At 41.4% G+C, this 16,511-nt stretch overlaps 2 protein-coding genes across 2 annotated transcripts in view; one reads left to right on the top strand and one right to left on the bottom strand.

The window, feature by feature from the left end:
• On the top strand, positions 1-7,992 carry nr2e1 (nuclear receptor subfamily 2, group E, member 1). Its single transcript, XM_042095817.1, has 9 exons — positions 1-737; positions 4,123-4,268; positions 4,815-4,902; positions 5,011-5,246; positions 5,461-5,607; positions 5,817-5,913; positions 6,325-6,474; positions 6,661-6,766; positions 7,224-7,992. Exons 1-9 carry the CDS (start codon positions 680-682, stop codon positions 7,384-7,386), a joined length of 1,191 nt encoding a protein of 396 aa, XP_041951751.1. The 5' UTR covers positions 1-679; the 3' UTR covers positions 7,387-7,992.
• A 2,137-nt stretch (positions 7,993-10,129) lies between these two features.
• snx3 (sorting nexin 3) overlaps positions 10,130-16,511 on the bottom strand; it is a 19,160-nt gene continuing 12,778 nt past the window's right edge. Inside the window, exons 2-4 of the mRNA XM_042095822.1 lie at positions 16,460-16,511; positions 15,969-16,093; positions 10,130-11,233 (exon numbers count right to left, since the gene is read on the bottom strand). The exon at positions 16,460-16,511 is cut by the window's right edge and continues 44 nt beyond it. Of these exons, the coding sequence (XP_041951756.1) occupies positions 11,128-11,233; positions 15,969-16,093; positions 16,460-16,511 (283 nt within the window). The 3' untranslated portion in view covers positions 10,130-11,127. The remainder of the gene's footprint in view (positions 11,234-15,968; positions 16,094-16,459) is intronic.

Genomic DNA, 16,511 nt, shown 5'->3' with positions numbered 1-16,511 from the left:
GGCAGGGAAAAGCTAAGTGGGCAAAAGAAGTCGGGTTCTCCTCCCTCTCTCCCTCCCCTCCTTCCTCCTCCTTCCGTGCGCTTCCTATACACGCTGTACAAAAAAATCCAAATCTGACGGCACACATCACAAAGTCACCAACGCGTCGAGCTGGAGAAATGACTGACTCGCCACCTGTTTGATTTCCTTGTTGGGACTGTATCCTCCGGCTAAAGACCTGTGTCGCCGTGCGCTCGAGCTCCAGTGATTGCGCAGCTCCGGTAGTTTCGCCAACTTCAGTCCTCGCGCTGTTGCACCTGTGTATACCACAGCGCTTGCCCCGGGCGTCGTGATTTCCACTACCGGGTAGGGTACCGCTCTCCGCCCACTGCATCCACTTTGTCTCCCGTCAGAAATTCGCCAAGGCGACAGCAACACACTCCGGACTGGATTTTTATGGCACGCATTTAATCCATCAGGGCCAAGCCAGGCGAGAAAGAACACAGATAACGCACACTTGGACTAGGTGACAGTCTATAGAGCTACTTGACTCTGAATTTCAAAGAAGGATTTCAACTTCTCCAGGGAATAAAAGGACTAGAACAGAAGTTTGGTAGGTCTACAGTGAAACAGACTATTTTCATTTTTCGCTTTACACATTGGCATCGGCTGTTCTCTACTCTTCGGCGACAGCACAAGCATGAGCAAACCCGCCGCTTCAACAAGTGGCTGCCTGGACATTCTGAATGTCAAATCAAGTAAGTGTCTTTTTTTCCACATCCAAAGTTTTCACTCCAAACTTTAAACTCACCAGCAGAGCGTTTTCTTCTTGAATTTACATCATTTTCGTTCCGATACCGGTCAGATTTGCATGTTCAAGTTGAGGGTACTAATTATGATCATAATTTCCGATCCATTTTCCCACGCATCGCTTGACAGAGAGGGAGAGAGAAAAACTTGAGCCAGGCTATGCACACTGTTATGTCAAGTATATGTGTAAATTCTAGACAGCCACTGAAGCCACAAACACATACACATGTGGAGAAAAATACACACAAGCAGAACTAAAGCAAACACTCTCATGCGCACATACACACACTAATTCCACACGTAGATTGGGGAGGTCAGTGTCCTTGAATTATGGATAACCAATAATAATCAAACTATTTTAACGCTGAGAAGAATGAACTCGTAGCCTATACATGACGGAAATATTAGCGTAATGGGCCAGCTGGAATGCGTCGGATACGTCTGAACATGAATCGGATGACCCTTGTTAATCATAAGGCACTGCCAGTCCACCTGTGGCTGCATCTGTGTATTCATGTGTTATCAACAAATGCATTTGGGTACGAAGTAGGACACAGACTAGAGTCAGGCAGTCAGTGACAGAAGCCGCAGAACGGCAGTGATTTTTGAACATTGGTATGCGTCAAATCGAAATTATTTTATTTTCAGTTGGGAAATGTGTCAAATGGCATAGGGTTTCGGATGTTACTGTTGACAAACATGACTTCGGATTGGTGCAAAAATATATTACGTGATGTGCATGTATTTCAATCTGCAAATGGTGCAAAGACGTGGATATTATTACAAAATATTATTAAACAGTATTTTAACGCTTTAATTGTGAATGTTTGCTCAGTAACCTATGACCCACATGCCACTCGATAGAGTGGAACTTTGCGACCAAAAAGGCTAAACAACTAGATATAATGAATAGTGTGCAAATGCATTTCTATAAGGCACACGCCTACAGTAAAATACAGATTTATAAATACTGTTATTTAATATAGGCTATTCCTGGAATGGACTTTTAATGCTGATAGACAACAAACTTTTCTAAACTACATAAACTCTGTTTCTGCAGACTAAAGCATAGGCCTATAACAGCAGTCGTGCAGTCCTAAAGACCCACCGCAACTCTCTAAATGTGATCCGTCAATTCATTTAATAAAATAGTACTAATATATCACAGATTCATGTTGATTTCCCACTGACTCGGCCCATAGAGGGCAGGTAGGTGCACAGCAGTCTGGGTGGCCGCCCGAGCTCAGCCTGCCAGGCCGCTGTCTCCAACCTCCAACCTATAAGCGCAGCTGACGGTAATAACAGTAATGATATATTCCATATATTTTTAAGCAATTAAGGGGCACAACGAGTGACACTAGATCCTCCACCTAGGTGCTCCACGTTTGGCTGCGTTCAACCAAACCTGCATTAGATTTGGTGCCACCATTTTTAATCCCTTAGAGTTGCCTGCAATATCAATCAATTATATATATATATATATATATATATATATATATATATATATATATATATATATATATATATATATATATATATATATCCATATATTTTTGGCAATAATGACATTATAGTCCAATAATGACATTATAGTTTGGATGTGGTAGTCGACATTACTTCTTAAATTTGTTCATGAACCTATAGCCTGCCTTATTAATCAAAAAGGTAAAATGTGGGTCATCATCAACTGATTTTTTTATTTACATTTGTTTGTTAAGTTTTAAACACTCATATAATTTAAATAATTCATATTACATGAATATCATGAACATTTAAGGGGAAGGGGCCCCAAACAAGATCATCTTTTAAAACTGGCGTGTGTCAAATCATTTATTAACATCGAATTGTTAAAGAGATATTGTCATAATTTCGATTACCGACTTGACTAATTTGCTTTGCCTACGCCAACAATGTTTACTGGAACATCATTTAAAGGAATTTGTAGATTTCATTGTGATCTCCCAGATCCAAATGGATCAATATTTGTTATAGGCTAAAGTAATAATAGAGGTAATCGTATTTAATTTCACTGTGAAATAGGCTTAGCATTCTGTAATTACAAAAAAATATCTCGTCTTAAATAACTGCAGCCATGTTTGGAAGTTTGCACAAACACTATACAAATATTCACCTAATTGTTGCAATAGCCTAATATTGTAGTGAATTAGCAAACATTTTCAAGCTCTAGGTCTAAAGTGGTGGCATACAATCTAACGTTAGTTTTAAGAGGCGTTAAGAAAGTCCAGATAATTATAATCTAATGTCCTGCGCTGTTAACTTTCTAAGTTAAGAACGCTTCGAATAATATAGCCTTCCACCTAACAGCCAACGGGCTTTAAGTCAGCACCGCCAGTCGAAAATCGTTATTTTTCTCCTTTTTCCCTTTTGTCATGCTGCAGTTACCGGAGCATATCCGAATTCCCATGCTACCTTTTTTGACGGGTCAATGGCGACTGAATAGGCAGGTGTCAGAGTGTCAGCGTAATTACATAGCCGTTCCTCTAAACGACTTTCCTTATATACATGCAAATATACGTCTATCAACGGATTTAAATACAGGAAAAAAGGGGGGAAACTTTTCATACAGCAGGCGAAGGGAAAGTAGGAGGAGAAAAATCACAATTTTCATTTACTCTGGACTAATTTGCATACTCTTCATCTGCTTCTGTGAGACGCGCTGGTGCGCTTTATTCGCACTGCCGTGTCACTCCCTAATCCGCGAGCCTATAGACCGCGCGAAGAAAGCAGCTGTCGAGGTCCATTATGAAGCGGAGTTGGCAGCTTGTCGAGACTAGGGCCAGTCAGACGAGATTCAATGGGTGAAATCATTAAGTTAACACTTTCCCTAATGTCGCCATTGTGTGCGTCCACCGAACATTGTCTTAGAGGGACCTTCGAATATGACGCTTCCCACCCTAGTGCGCTGTCAATGCACGCATTCCCATGGGTAGTCTTATTAGGGGAAAAATTGTCTTTTGTTGCAGATCTATGTGTGTGTGTGTGTGTGTGAGAGAGAGAGAATGTGTGTGTGGGTTCGGTTCATTACAGCAAAAGGGGAGGGGCAAAGCGAGGGTGTTCTAAACGGATTTTCTAAACTTTTTAATGGACTCAGCCAGAACCAGAGGATGACATAATTAACCAAATCAGTGTTTAGAGTTTTTTTGGCATTTAAATTCATGTCAGGGTGTAATGACCACAATAGCTTGTACACTTTTAAACAGAGACTTGGTGCTTGTTAACTGTGTCCAGTGGATCAATGCATGATTAAATTATTAAATGCAATTTTTGCAATGAGAACATGCAATGACAAATTTCTGCTTTGTATTTGAAAAGGTCGGATCTTGGACATCCCCTGCAAAGTGTGTGGCGACAGAAGCTCGGGGAAGCACTATGGCGTTTACGCCTGCGATGGATGTTCGGGATTTTTCAAGAGGAGTATTCGAAGGAACAGGACATACGTTTGCAAGTCCGGCACACAGGTGAGAGAGAAAAGATGTCCTTCTTAAACATCTTATCCTTATACGCAAACGTTTATTCAGGCTCTTTTAACTTGCTCTCATAACACACCCGCTCGGTTTAAGGTCGAATTGGGGTTAAGTTCCCCTGAAATTTGTAATCGAGACTTAATCCCTAAAAATGTAGAGGAGCGAGCCTCCCTGTGGGAAGCTTGGGGGCTCTTCGCCCCGTTCGCTGGATGTAATCCAATCTAACTCACCGGCTCGAGCGCGTGGATTTGGATAGAGGTGGGTGGGTATGAGACGATTGGCTAAATGGCAGGGGATCCAGTCAATGACCATGATTATAACCTGATCCTTCACCGGAGGAGTGGCGTCCCTCCGGGATAATGATGGAGGACATCTCTCTCTCACACACACGATGCGAGTGTGTGTGTGTGGGTGTGTGTGTGTGTTAGAGAGAGAGGGGGAAAGCGAGCATGCAAGCAACACAGAGAGGGACACTGTGAAAGAGACCGTTTAAGACTAGTTTATTTATCTTCTGCCCTCTTCTCTCTCTCTTCTCTGCAGGGGGGGTGCCCAGTGGATAAAACGCACAGAAACCAGTGCAGAGCTTGCCGTTTGAAAAAGTGTCTTGAAGTAAACATGAATAAAGATGGTACATTTCAATTTGTAACTTAGAAATATAACCCATTGCTTGATTTACGAGAATAATGGTTTCAATGTACACTGCCTAATTGTATTGCGTTTCCTTGACAATGTTCAGCCGTGCAACATGAAAGAGGTCCCAGGACATCAACCATCCGGAAGCAGGTTGCGCTCTACTTCAGGGGCCACAAAGAGGTCAACGGATCCTCAACTCACTTCCCGCCCTCCTCCATACCGGGCCCGCCGTTCTTCACCACGGTCACGCAGATTGAGCCACACAACCTGGAGATGAGCGCAGTGTCCAACACGCCAGAAAGACAAACCATCGTGGGGCTAGCGCAGCCAACACCCAAGGTAGGCTAACAGTCCCATAACGAGTTTATAATTGCAATAGATAGCTACAAGGTATGATGATAGATAATGGATAGGCTACATATTTATTTAGTCTAACAATAAAAATGAACTGAATCAGCAATAGCCTAACTTTTAATCACTTTTAGACATACGCATATGCCTACATTTATTTCAAACAACTGTTATTTATTAGAAACATAATATATAATTGCAGTATCCTCACGAAGTCAGCGGCACGCCAATGTACCTGTATGAGGTCGCAACTGAGTCAGTGTGCGAGTCGGCAGCGCGTCTCTTATTTATGAGCATCAAGTGGGCCAAGAGTGTTCCGGCCTTTTCAACGTTGCCATTACCGGACCAGGTGAGAACACGGCGACCTGTGGATTCTAGTGGCATCCTTGATCTTGAAACTTAGGCCTACTCTCTTGGAGCGCACAGTAGCCTCAGCTTGACAGAAAATGTCATAAAACATAAAATGTGTCACGGGACAGTAATAAATTAACCCACAAATTATTTAAACAGAAAACAATCTTGCTATTGCTGATGGGCTGATTCTAATCTGTTTTACAGTTGATCCTCTTAGAGGACGCGTGGAGAGAATTATTTGTTCTGGGCATTGCGCAATGGGCGATCCCGGTGGATTCCAGCACCCTGTTGGCAGTGTCTGGTGAGTTGACAAAACCTGATCGCCTAAATGCACGTCGTTGATTGGTTATCTGGATTACACCTAATTAACTGATGCCTATTACCGAAAGACTACATGCACGCCTCGCTCTGCTTGCTGCAACACACACAGACTGTGTGATCGGGATCGCAGTTGACAACCACATGTCTATGACAATAGCCTGATTGTCAACATGCACTCCAACAACCTGTTGCACACACTTTCATTGTTAAACTTTTAGTTTCAATAATTTTACCTAAACTTTATATGATTTGGCTGTATTTCAAATAACAATTGTGATTATTATCTACTAACCAAAAGTCACTTTTACTTTTAATTTGTACTGAGGGAAATATAACCGGCTGCTCCTAAGCATTGTTGACGTGACGCAGAGTGTTTCTGTTATGCGTGCAGGTATGACCACGGAAAACACCGAGTCACAGCGGCTCAATAAGATCATCGCCGAGATCCAGGCTCTTCAGGAGGTGGTCACACGCTTCAGACAGTTGCGGCTAGACGCGACCGAATTTGCCTGTCTCAAGTGCATTGTCACATTTAAAGCCGGTAAGTTCAAATCTTGGTTAGTTTAGGTTTATTGTTGCCATGGAGAAACACACACACACACACACTCTCTCTCTCTCTGTTCTGGTACAGCTTTATCCTGAGCCCCTTTTTATATGAATTTGGTCGAAGTTTTACCGTGTAGCCTCTGTAATTGTTAAGAGTGTTTTTTTTTTCTTTCATGTTTAGTCCCAACTCAAGGTAGCACGGAGATTAGGACTTTCCGCAACGCTAGTGCCATAGCGGCCCTTCAGGACGAGGCCCAGCTGACGCTTAATAGTTACATCCATACCAGGTAAGTCTTGCGCATCAGCTGGACTTTCTCTGCTTATAACGTGCTATTAGGTTTAGCTGTGTTGTATATATAGCGTGTACAACCACACATGTAATACAATACAGTTTTATTACTTAATATTATCCTGGAATAATATTTTGCTTCATCACCTTTGTATATGATGAGATAAGCTTATAAGCACATTCCACGGTACACTGCTGAATCACTGTAGGCTAGAACATCATTTGTTTTGTGGTACTAGGTCGTACAGGCACTATATATTGAAACAATGTTCCGTCTTTAGATTCCTGGTTAGATGCCAACTGCATTTTAACAGGTAGCATAAGGATAATAGGGTCTTATGTGCATGACCCTTAGGCTACGTTTTGCGAAGGCAAATGGATTTGCAGTACCAAGTAGAGTCGACGCCTAAGCTGGTACTGTGGAGTTAAAGAGCTTGTTACTTCTGACCCCTCAGATACCCCACGCAGCCCTGCCGGTTTGGAAAACTCCTGTTGCTCCTGCCCGCGCTGCGCTCAGTCAGCCCGTGCACCATCGAGGAGGTGTTCTTTAAAAAGACCATCGGGAACGTCCCTATCACACGACTGCTATCAGACATGTACAAATCCAGCGACATCTGAGCTCATGGCCGACGACGTCCAACTCTTAATTACGCAACGCACGAACAGTCCAACTGTCCTACAGTTTGCCTTGATTTGATACAACGAGAGTTGCCTTGGGAGAGACATGATACAGGCTAAAATGTGTTGAGTTACCATTACAGGGAATTAAAAGATCTTTTTCGTTAAGTAGGGTTAACTGTTGCATTTTTGTGTTCACTGTAATGTGCTAATTATATTGCCGTTAGATTATTTAAGTATATGAAAAATGCTTATTTTTGTCTGTTTCCAGTTTTTTTCCTCTTATCAAAATACAAATATTACTGGAGAACAAAGCTGTTTGGAGAAGTGACCTGTGAGTTTCCTTTAATGTACAATCAATTTAGTGTATTTAACGACAGTTCGTTGTGTTTGTAAGAAACAGGAGCTTTACAACCCATTTCCGTTTAATATTTAACATTACAATTTTGTATAAGCGAGAATGGAACAACCAAAAAAAAAAGACAGACAAGAAAATAAGGACGCCGAGAAAGAGAATGGAGAGCATCGGTTTACAGGGGTGCAGGTCGCTGTCCCCTGACACGGTGCTGAAACCAAAGTCCACAGCTGCAGGGCCGTCAAGTGCGTGGTGCTTAAAGACGCGCGTCCCCGGTGACTCGCTCGGATGGACAACCTCAGCGCCTACTTCACTCGCACCTTAAGCTTCAGTTGGAGCTTTTTCGGTGAACTACTTAAATCGTTTCTGCTGTGAGGACATGTGATTGTTTTCTCTCACCGCTCTCTCAGGCGTCCTCTGACATCACAGACAGACTTGGACTATGTTGTGTGGAATAAGAGACGCTCAATTACGCAACGTATCGTATGCTGGTGTTCTCCACCGTCACGCTGACGTTGCACTGAAATGACTCTTCTCATGTAGTCACTAACATTACAAAATGAACATTTTCAGCACTTGTTTTTTTTCTTGGTAGTTTGTATATACATTTTCGCTGTTGTAAAAAAAAATTGTGAAAGTTCTTCTGAAATAGAATAAATCATATTGAAACATCAAGGCCTGCTTTCTTAAGTTCAAGGGAGAGGAAACCTGGAGGTATGTCTTTTATTTTTGCCCATTTTACCTCTTTTTGCAATAAAGTGGCAGGAGTTGGTCTAACAAGGAAAATAAGTAACATTGCCCCTTGAAACAGACATGTTGTGAGATTTGAATTTGCTGTAGAGTGCATATTGAACAATTGCTAGTATAATGCCCCTGGACCTTGGAGAAGTTCCAGTGCTTCATTGGGACCGAGGGTTTCAAGTGTTCTTTGATGAATCAAGGGCTTTGCCAAAATTGCATTTTTGTTCATTTTTGATGGGAAATGTTATAATGGAGGCCATCATTCAGCAAATTGGCAAAGTGAAGTCCAATTCAGTATATTTGTTAGTAATGTGCGCACAAACAGCGGGAAGTCCAAGGTTACCAGTGGTGCGATGACTACTCCTTCTTCGACCTTTCCTTATGTCTGAGAAGTCTGTTAGAGATTAACAGTAAAATCAGAGGGAAATCCATAGACTACTGTCACTTAAGGCAATTTTATGCACTTTTGATTGTATGTGAGTATTACATTCTAGCTCACTCACTGTGTGTGTGTCTGTGAGTGTATGAGAGAAAAAGAGAAAGAAAGAAAGAGAGAGAGAGAAAGCAAGAGAGAGAAATAGAGAGATGTTAAGGTTTCTCATTCCACTAGGATCAGTCAAATTAATAGTATTACTTATACTTTAGTATTAATTATAATAGTTGGAAAATCTAAATGTTGGGATTGGGCTTACGAAATGTCTGACAAACAAAAACACGTGTAACTAGCTGAGGGAAAGAGGAACGGAGTTTGTTTTGAAGTTCTAGTCTGACACTAGTAAAAGTGTGTGTGTGTGTGTGCATTTTGTCTGCTTTGCTGGAGGAACCACAGTCTTGGGGAGGAACAGTTTAATAATGCACTCTCAATAGAATACAATCAACTATTGTCATAAATAAGGAACCGTTTTGTTTTCTTGCCGAGATCCACAGGGTGCATGGTCGTTAGGTATTGAAAAAAGGCACTCAAAGTTATTTGTTGCACCTTCAAAAAACGAACTTTCAATCTACTGCCGAGTTGAGTTTTCCTTTGCCTTGCTTATCAAACACCTAATATTTTCATTCGCATACATTCTTACAGATCTACCCAACTAACAATAGTACAGTAAATCATGTAGGGCAATTAGGTAAGAGCAGTGTGTGTGTGTGTGTGTGTGTAATAAATGAACCAACGTGTAATAAATTAACCAACAAATCAGAGAACAGACTACACTGCCACAGATATACATGTGTCATGTGTTTGACCTGTTTTATTGTAAAATTCTTCAAAATAAACAAAATGGCAAGAGCTGTATACAAATCTCCACACATGCACCATACAAATGTGAATCCTCCCATCAGGTATGTGTGTGTGTGTGTGTGTGTGTGTGTGTGTGTGTGTGTGTGTGTGTGTTTGTATGAGCTGTATACAAATCTTCACTGTACACAAAGTGTGTCAAAGTTTAAATTTTGTGAGTGAAATACTACAAAGTGTGCTGTTGACTGGGAGGGTTTGGCTGGCAGGACAGGGAGACAGTGCATGTGCGTTTGTGTCTTTGTTTCATTCAGTCATGGTGATTGCATACAATAGTCTGTTTTTTTTCTCTGTCTCTCTGTCTCTTCCTGTAGTTTTCTCTGTCTTTCTCTCTTCCTGTAGTTTTCTCTGTCTCTGTCTGTTTTTGGTTCACATGGTCTCTTTTTTCCCAGGAAGTTCATAATTCTCAAAGAGCATAATTCTCACAGTAATACAAGACAGACAACATACAAATATTAGTGGTGTTTACAGACAAAAAAAGAAAAAAAGAGAGAAGAATTAAATTAAATGAACCACTATATGAACACAGATGTGTGTGTTTCAGTTCAAACTAATTAAAGATTCGGACAAGACAACACTTGAATTACACAGGAGATGACCAAAGAGGATCAAACTCGATAAGCAATGAGAGTATCCGAAATAAACAGTAATGTTTATGAGCAATGAGAGTAGCTGTGTTTCTCATTTTCGGTTCAGATGTCTCGCTGAGTAGGTGACCGTCATCATAGAACAGTGAGTGGCGTTGGTTATAACTGGGGAAGGGCTTGTTCAAGCGTGAAGGATGGTTTTTGATCTCTAGTTTTGGTAGACACAGTAAAAACATGGATGGGCTCCGCATAGGGTTCCCCTTGAGCTTGTAGAAGCACCAACATCTCTTCTACCAATGAGAAACGTTGAACTTCAAGCATATTCTCCTCAATCTTACGGTAATATTAGCCCCGCAAAGCTCCAAGAGCATGTACATGCTCACAGTTATCCATTAAGTGGACTGGGCTTTAATTTGGTGTGTTTCATTTAAAATCTCTGTCGGACTGGATACATTTTCAGGGCGCGTTTTAGTTCTTTATAAATCTGGGCTGAGTTCAAGTAAAAATCTTTTCTGTCCAGAACTTTGGGCATGTTCAAGAGTACCTGATGCACCATAGGTCTGGGAAGTCTTTGCGGGTTGACTGATCTCTTTTTACTGTGGGGTGTGTTCAGCCTTGTCTGACATTCTAGGATTTTCTCAGTATATTTTCTGGATTGTCAGAGTTTCTTGTGGGTAGTTTGGGAAATGGGCACGTTTACCTGATCTGCTGTTATAAAGGAAGGCGTTATGGCTAGTCTTATAGGTTGGGTCTGGACTTGTGAGGCAAGTTCAAGCATTTCTGATCTTGGAGGGTGTGTAGGTCTTGTCTACGGACTCATCCTGTAGGAACATGTGCAGGCAGCGCTCGTTCTGGGCTAAAGGATGACCCGCCACTCTAGAAGAGAAGACAAGAACAAGAATTTGGTCATTAAAGGACAATGTTCAGATTGACAATGCACTAAGACAAAATCAATTCAATTCAACTCGGAGACATTACAGAGCGAAGAGACTGAACTCCAAAGCTAGCACTGAGGCAACAGGGGCAAAAAAAAATCAGTTTGGACAGAAATAGAACCTTGAGCAGAACCTTGACTCAACAAAGGAGGTCCATCTACTTAAGCCTTGCTGGGTAGAGAGATAGACAGAGGAAGATGGAGACCGGGGGGGGGGGGGGGGGGTGCATTCAGAGGGAGTGATGTCATTCATTCTTTCCCACTTGAGCTAATGTATTAACGTGTTTTCCTCTCGATAAGCATCAAAAGTCATTAGATTACATGTGTTTTTACAGAAATCTTCCTTCACACTGCCCTGCTGTGAAACTGCCGCTGATATGAACAGCTATTGTGAATTGAGGGCTGAGCTATTTTTGTGTCTCTGTGACAATGTAAAAAAAAAAAATTTAAATCACCAAATCACCTCCAATTCTGTATTTCACCCTGCTTACACACACACACACACACACACACACACACACACACACACACACACACACACACACACACACACACACACACACACAGACAGACAGACAGACAGACAGAAAGTAAACAGGAAAACTATTACAGTTTATTCATCATTCTTTAGACAATCACTTATGAACCAAACTTAAAATAAACTTCTTTTCACTCATTAACACACAAAATACGCGCACACACACACACACACCCCAATCCAGAGACCTCAAAGCTATTAACACAGAACAATGAAATTTAATTTAGAATCCTTTTTTCCCTGCTGCCCAAAAATCTTAATTACTGACAAATTCCTTCTTCGCCGCAAACAGCTTGCGCACCCCGACGCCTCCTATTCAGAACTCAAACAGGTAGCCATCGCGCATTTGCACATGAAACGGAGATAATAGCAAAGTCTGCAATCAACGCTAAATAATTACTATCGTACGGTAACTTTTATTGTTCCGCCGATGTGTCGGAAATGCACTCCGGATCAAAAAATAAGCAAGGGGACGCGCCCAGCAGTCGGAACAAGAAGCGATGGAGACAGAGACACTGTGAGAGAATGACAGACACGCGCCCGTAATTTTGTCGCAATTATCATAAATTACATGTCGAAAAATAAAACAAACGCAGAAGTGAAGGCAGCTGTCGCTCCAATACTGAGAGAAAGAAAGAGCGAGGTAGAGAGAAAGAGAGAACTTATAGAGGTAATTACAGACAGAGGGTTATCAAACACACACACACACATGACACCACTGTGTTTCTTGTTGACTGGGCACACAGTTCAACCTGAGGAATCACCACTTGTGTTGGAGAGTAATCTACATGTTGATACCTGGCAAGTGTTCAAGGAGAGCGTTCCTGAGCTCAGTGCCACGTCTCCATTTTAGAAAAAAAAAAAAGGAAAAAGTTCAAGGGGAAAGAAAGCGAGACATACAGCAAACAGTATGGAGAAGGAGGAGGAAATGAAATAGCTTCATATTCATGAAGTTCTCCACCCTTGTGCAAATCAATTGAAACAAATTGGCAGCCACCTGAAGAACTTATCCTTATCCATATCTCTTATCCTTTCTCTTTTAAATCCATGTCAATCACATCTTGTGAGGTTCATTTTTATTCCACCAGAGAAAAAATAAATCATTTCTGGAAGCTGTTTGCCTCTATATAACCACAATGTCCTTTGAGTAATGGAGGAACGGACCTTGCCTCTTTATTCAGATTTTGTTCCAAATAGTTAACACAATGATGTACTCCACAGCCAATAACATACAGCAGAGGTGGGGAAACTTTTTGGCTCATGGGCCACAATTGGATTTTGAAAATTGGTTGGCTGGCTGACTATTTTGAATTTGATACCAGCAACACGTTTCAAAAAAAGTTGGTACGGGGGTAACAAAATGCTGGAAAAGTTGTGCAATGATAAAAAACAAAACAAAAGGAGGAATGTTTCACAAATAATTAGGGTAACTGGCAACATGATTGGGTATAAAAAGGAGCATCCCAGAGAGTCTTTTAGAAGTAAAGATGTAAGGGTATTCATCACTCTATGTAAACCTGTGTGGACAAATGATGAGACAATGCTATTGTAATGCTTCTTAACATGTGTGAAGTATTTGGAGAGTTCATCATCTACAGCACATAATATCATTAAAATATTCAGAGACTCCAGAGAAATCTTTGCGAACTAGAGATATCAACTAGAGAAACAATATTGGATGGCCATGGCTTTTTGGACCTCAGATGGCACTGCATTAAAATCAGACCTGTTTCTGTAAAAAAATCATTGTATGGGCTCAAGAAAACCTCTGATAACCATTGTCTATGAGCACAGTTCGATACTAAATTCAGAAATGCTAGAGTAAACTTCACCATGCAACAGCCAAAATTGCATTTAGACATGGTACAGAAATACCACCATCTTATCTGGGCCTGCACTTGTTTAAAATGGACTGAGGTAATGTGGAAAGAGGTCCTGTGGTAAGATCAATCAAAATTTGCAGTTCTTTTTGGAAATCATGGACTTGTCTGGGCTAAAGAGATCGGGGCCTATCCAACCATCCAACCTTTCCAACTTGTTTTGGTCCTCAATTTGAAACCCAACATCTATGACTGTGTGGAGGTGCATTAGTGCCTACAGCATGGGCATCTTGCACATCTGGCAAGGCACAATCAATTTGGAATGATGTATACAGGTTTTGAGCATATACTGTCATCAAGCCAATGCTTTTTTCCAGGAAAGACTATGAATATTTCAGGAAAACAATACCAAAATGAATTCTGCACATATTTAACTCATTGAGTGCCAAAAACGTAATATTACGTTTTTCCTTCCCATGCGTTGAGTGCCAAAAACGTAATATTAAGTTTTTAGCTTTTTTTTAAATTATGAAACTAGACACTCTAACACACCTTATATGTGATTTTGGGAACTCTGTAATGAATGGAAATTAAATATATGACGATCGCACAATCTGGACATTTTATCTGGACATTTTATCATAACTTGGTTGCCGCTTTGGGTCGAATCAGTGACGCATGCACGTCATCTCAAAACCAGGCCATTTTCTATCACTAGGTGGCAGTCTCGCCAGGTCTCGCTGATCACTTCCCTGAAAGTTTACAGGCAACACATATTTCATGAAAGACGTTATATCTCCATTTCTAGAAAAAAACAGCGATTTTGATGAAAACTAGCCACTGTTTAGCTTGGGATTTCTCAGGAACAGAGGCGTGTAGAAATACACGGTTTGCACCCACTGAGAGCTTAAAGTCTCACCTTTTAAACGAGCCATTGTATGTGTTCATAGCTATAACACAGAATATGCTGTGGCTGTACAAAAATCATCAACATTGGTCTAGATTGCTGGCACTCTAGGACAAAGCTTCCAAAAACAGTTTGGCATTCAATGAGTTAAACAGTATTTCTCCATAGAGGAAGAGTCCAGGTGCTAAAATGGCCTGTCTGCAGTCCAGACCTGTCGAATTAGTTGCATCATGGAATGAAAAACATGATTAAGAATACTTCATACTGTTGAGCAACTGAAATCCTATATCGGGCAGGAATGGGACAACATTTAATTGGTCTTGTCAGTTACCTAAACATTTACATAATTTTGTTAAATGAAGAGGTAAAGCAGCACAAGGGTAAACATTCTCTGTCACAACTTTTTTTGAAACATGTTGCTGACATGACATTTAAAATGATCATATATTTTCATTTTGATATGTTTTCTATGTCCTTTTTGCTGCTAAATATTGGTTTACAAAACTTGTATATTACATTACATTACATTACATTACATTTGGCTGACGCATTTTTAGCCAAAGCGACTTACATATGTCAACTATATTACAAGGGATTACATTGTCCCCGGAGCAACTTGGGGTTAAGTGCCTTGCTCAAGGGCACAACAGTGGAAGCCGGGAATTGAACCGACAACTTTCAGGCTACTGCACGCTAGCCCAGCTCCTTAACCACTACACTACCACCACCCACCGCCCGTATATTATCATATTCTGTTTTTATTTGCATTTTACACAACGTCCCAACTTTTTCTGATTTGGGGTTGCATTCATTTCTTAAGAAATGCTGCTATTTTTATGCTGTAAAAATATTTTAATAGATAAATAGTCCGCTGTCACTATAAGAGCATTGCGTCTACACATTTTCATAACAATCTTTTGTCAGCTCCACTCAAATATAGCCTATGGCTGTGCCCTCTCAGGGTGTGTAAATGGTCAGTAGTGGGAACTACTGTTGCTTCCTTGATTTCCTTTTAAAAGTTTCATATATAAATGGAGATAGCAATTATCAACGATGGCTGGAACCATCCGGAACCTGCCGCTCTCCCTCTCCCTCTCGTCCACACTCAAACGCATTCCCAGTTAAATGGAGCAGCATAACGTTCAAGTTAGATCTGCTGCAATGGACATTACAAAGAGTATCATCTCTATGTAACATGCTGTTTTCACACTGACATTGTAAACGTTTTCTAAGAAAAGTGAAGAGCACTTTGCATTAAAGTTAGCCACAATGTCGTTTATTGCAGGGGGGAAAAATAGCAAGCAGCCTATTGATAAGCTAATTAAATGCTCTGCCGGTCGGATGAAAGTGTGTGGCGGGCCGTAGTTTGCCCACCTCTGACATAGGGGACTGTGGGATATGGCGGGACTCACTTGTTGAGAAACTGCTCCAGGCCATGTCTCCGCTCCTCGATGAAGGAGTCGTCAAAAATCCCGTCATCTCCACGGAACGGCAGCTGGCGAAACAAGGCTTTTCCAGGCAGGGGTGGAACCACCACCTGAAAAAGATGGAGAGAGAAAGAAAAAAAATATATGATGAAGATGTCAAGATAATCATGACAGGAGAGGTGCGGAAGTTTTTAGTGCAAATAATTCCACATTTACATATTTATCAACTCTTACTTTTCACACTTTTCCCCAGTGTCTATAACCGACCCTCAGAGCGCCTCGATCAGAACGGATGGAACGCTTCCTGTCACTCTCCAGAGGTTCCGTCCACTCACCTTGAGGTTCCATCCACCCACCTTGTTCTCCTGTCCCTTTCCAGAGGTTCCATCCACCCACCTTGTTCTCCTGTCCCTTTCTAGAGGTTCCGTCCACCCACCTTGTTCTCCTGTCCCTTTCCAGAGGTTCTGTCCACCCACCTTGCTCTCGCGTTCCAGTTCTCCTCTCAGCCACTCAAAGTCGCTGTATCTC

The sequence above is a fragment of the Alosa sapidissima genome, chromosome 6, assembly GCF_018492685.1.
Source record: "Alosa sapidissima isolate fAloSap1 chromosome 6, fAloSap1.pri, whole genome shotgun sequence".
Classification (NCBI taxonomy): Eukaryota; Metazoa; Chordata; class Actinopteri; order Clupeiformes; family Clupeidae; genus Alosa; species Alosa sapidissima.
Note: the sequence above shows the minus strand (reverse complement) of the source record. Positions and strands in the feature narration are given on the sequence as shown.

Coding starts and splice junctions, on each gene's coding strand:
- nr2e1 (XM_042095817.1), top strand. CDS start 680: ATGAGCAAACCCGCCGCTTCAACAAGTGGCTGCCTGGACATTCTGAAT. Junction 4,903..5,010: donor AGTAAACATGAATAAAGATG/GTACATTTCAAT, acceptor GACAATGTTCAG/CCGTGCAACATGAAAGAGGT. Junction 6,475..6,660: donor CATTGTCACATTTAAAGCCG/GTAAGTTCAAAT, acceptor TTTCATGTTTAG/TCCCAACTCAAGGTAGCACG.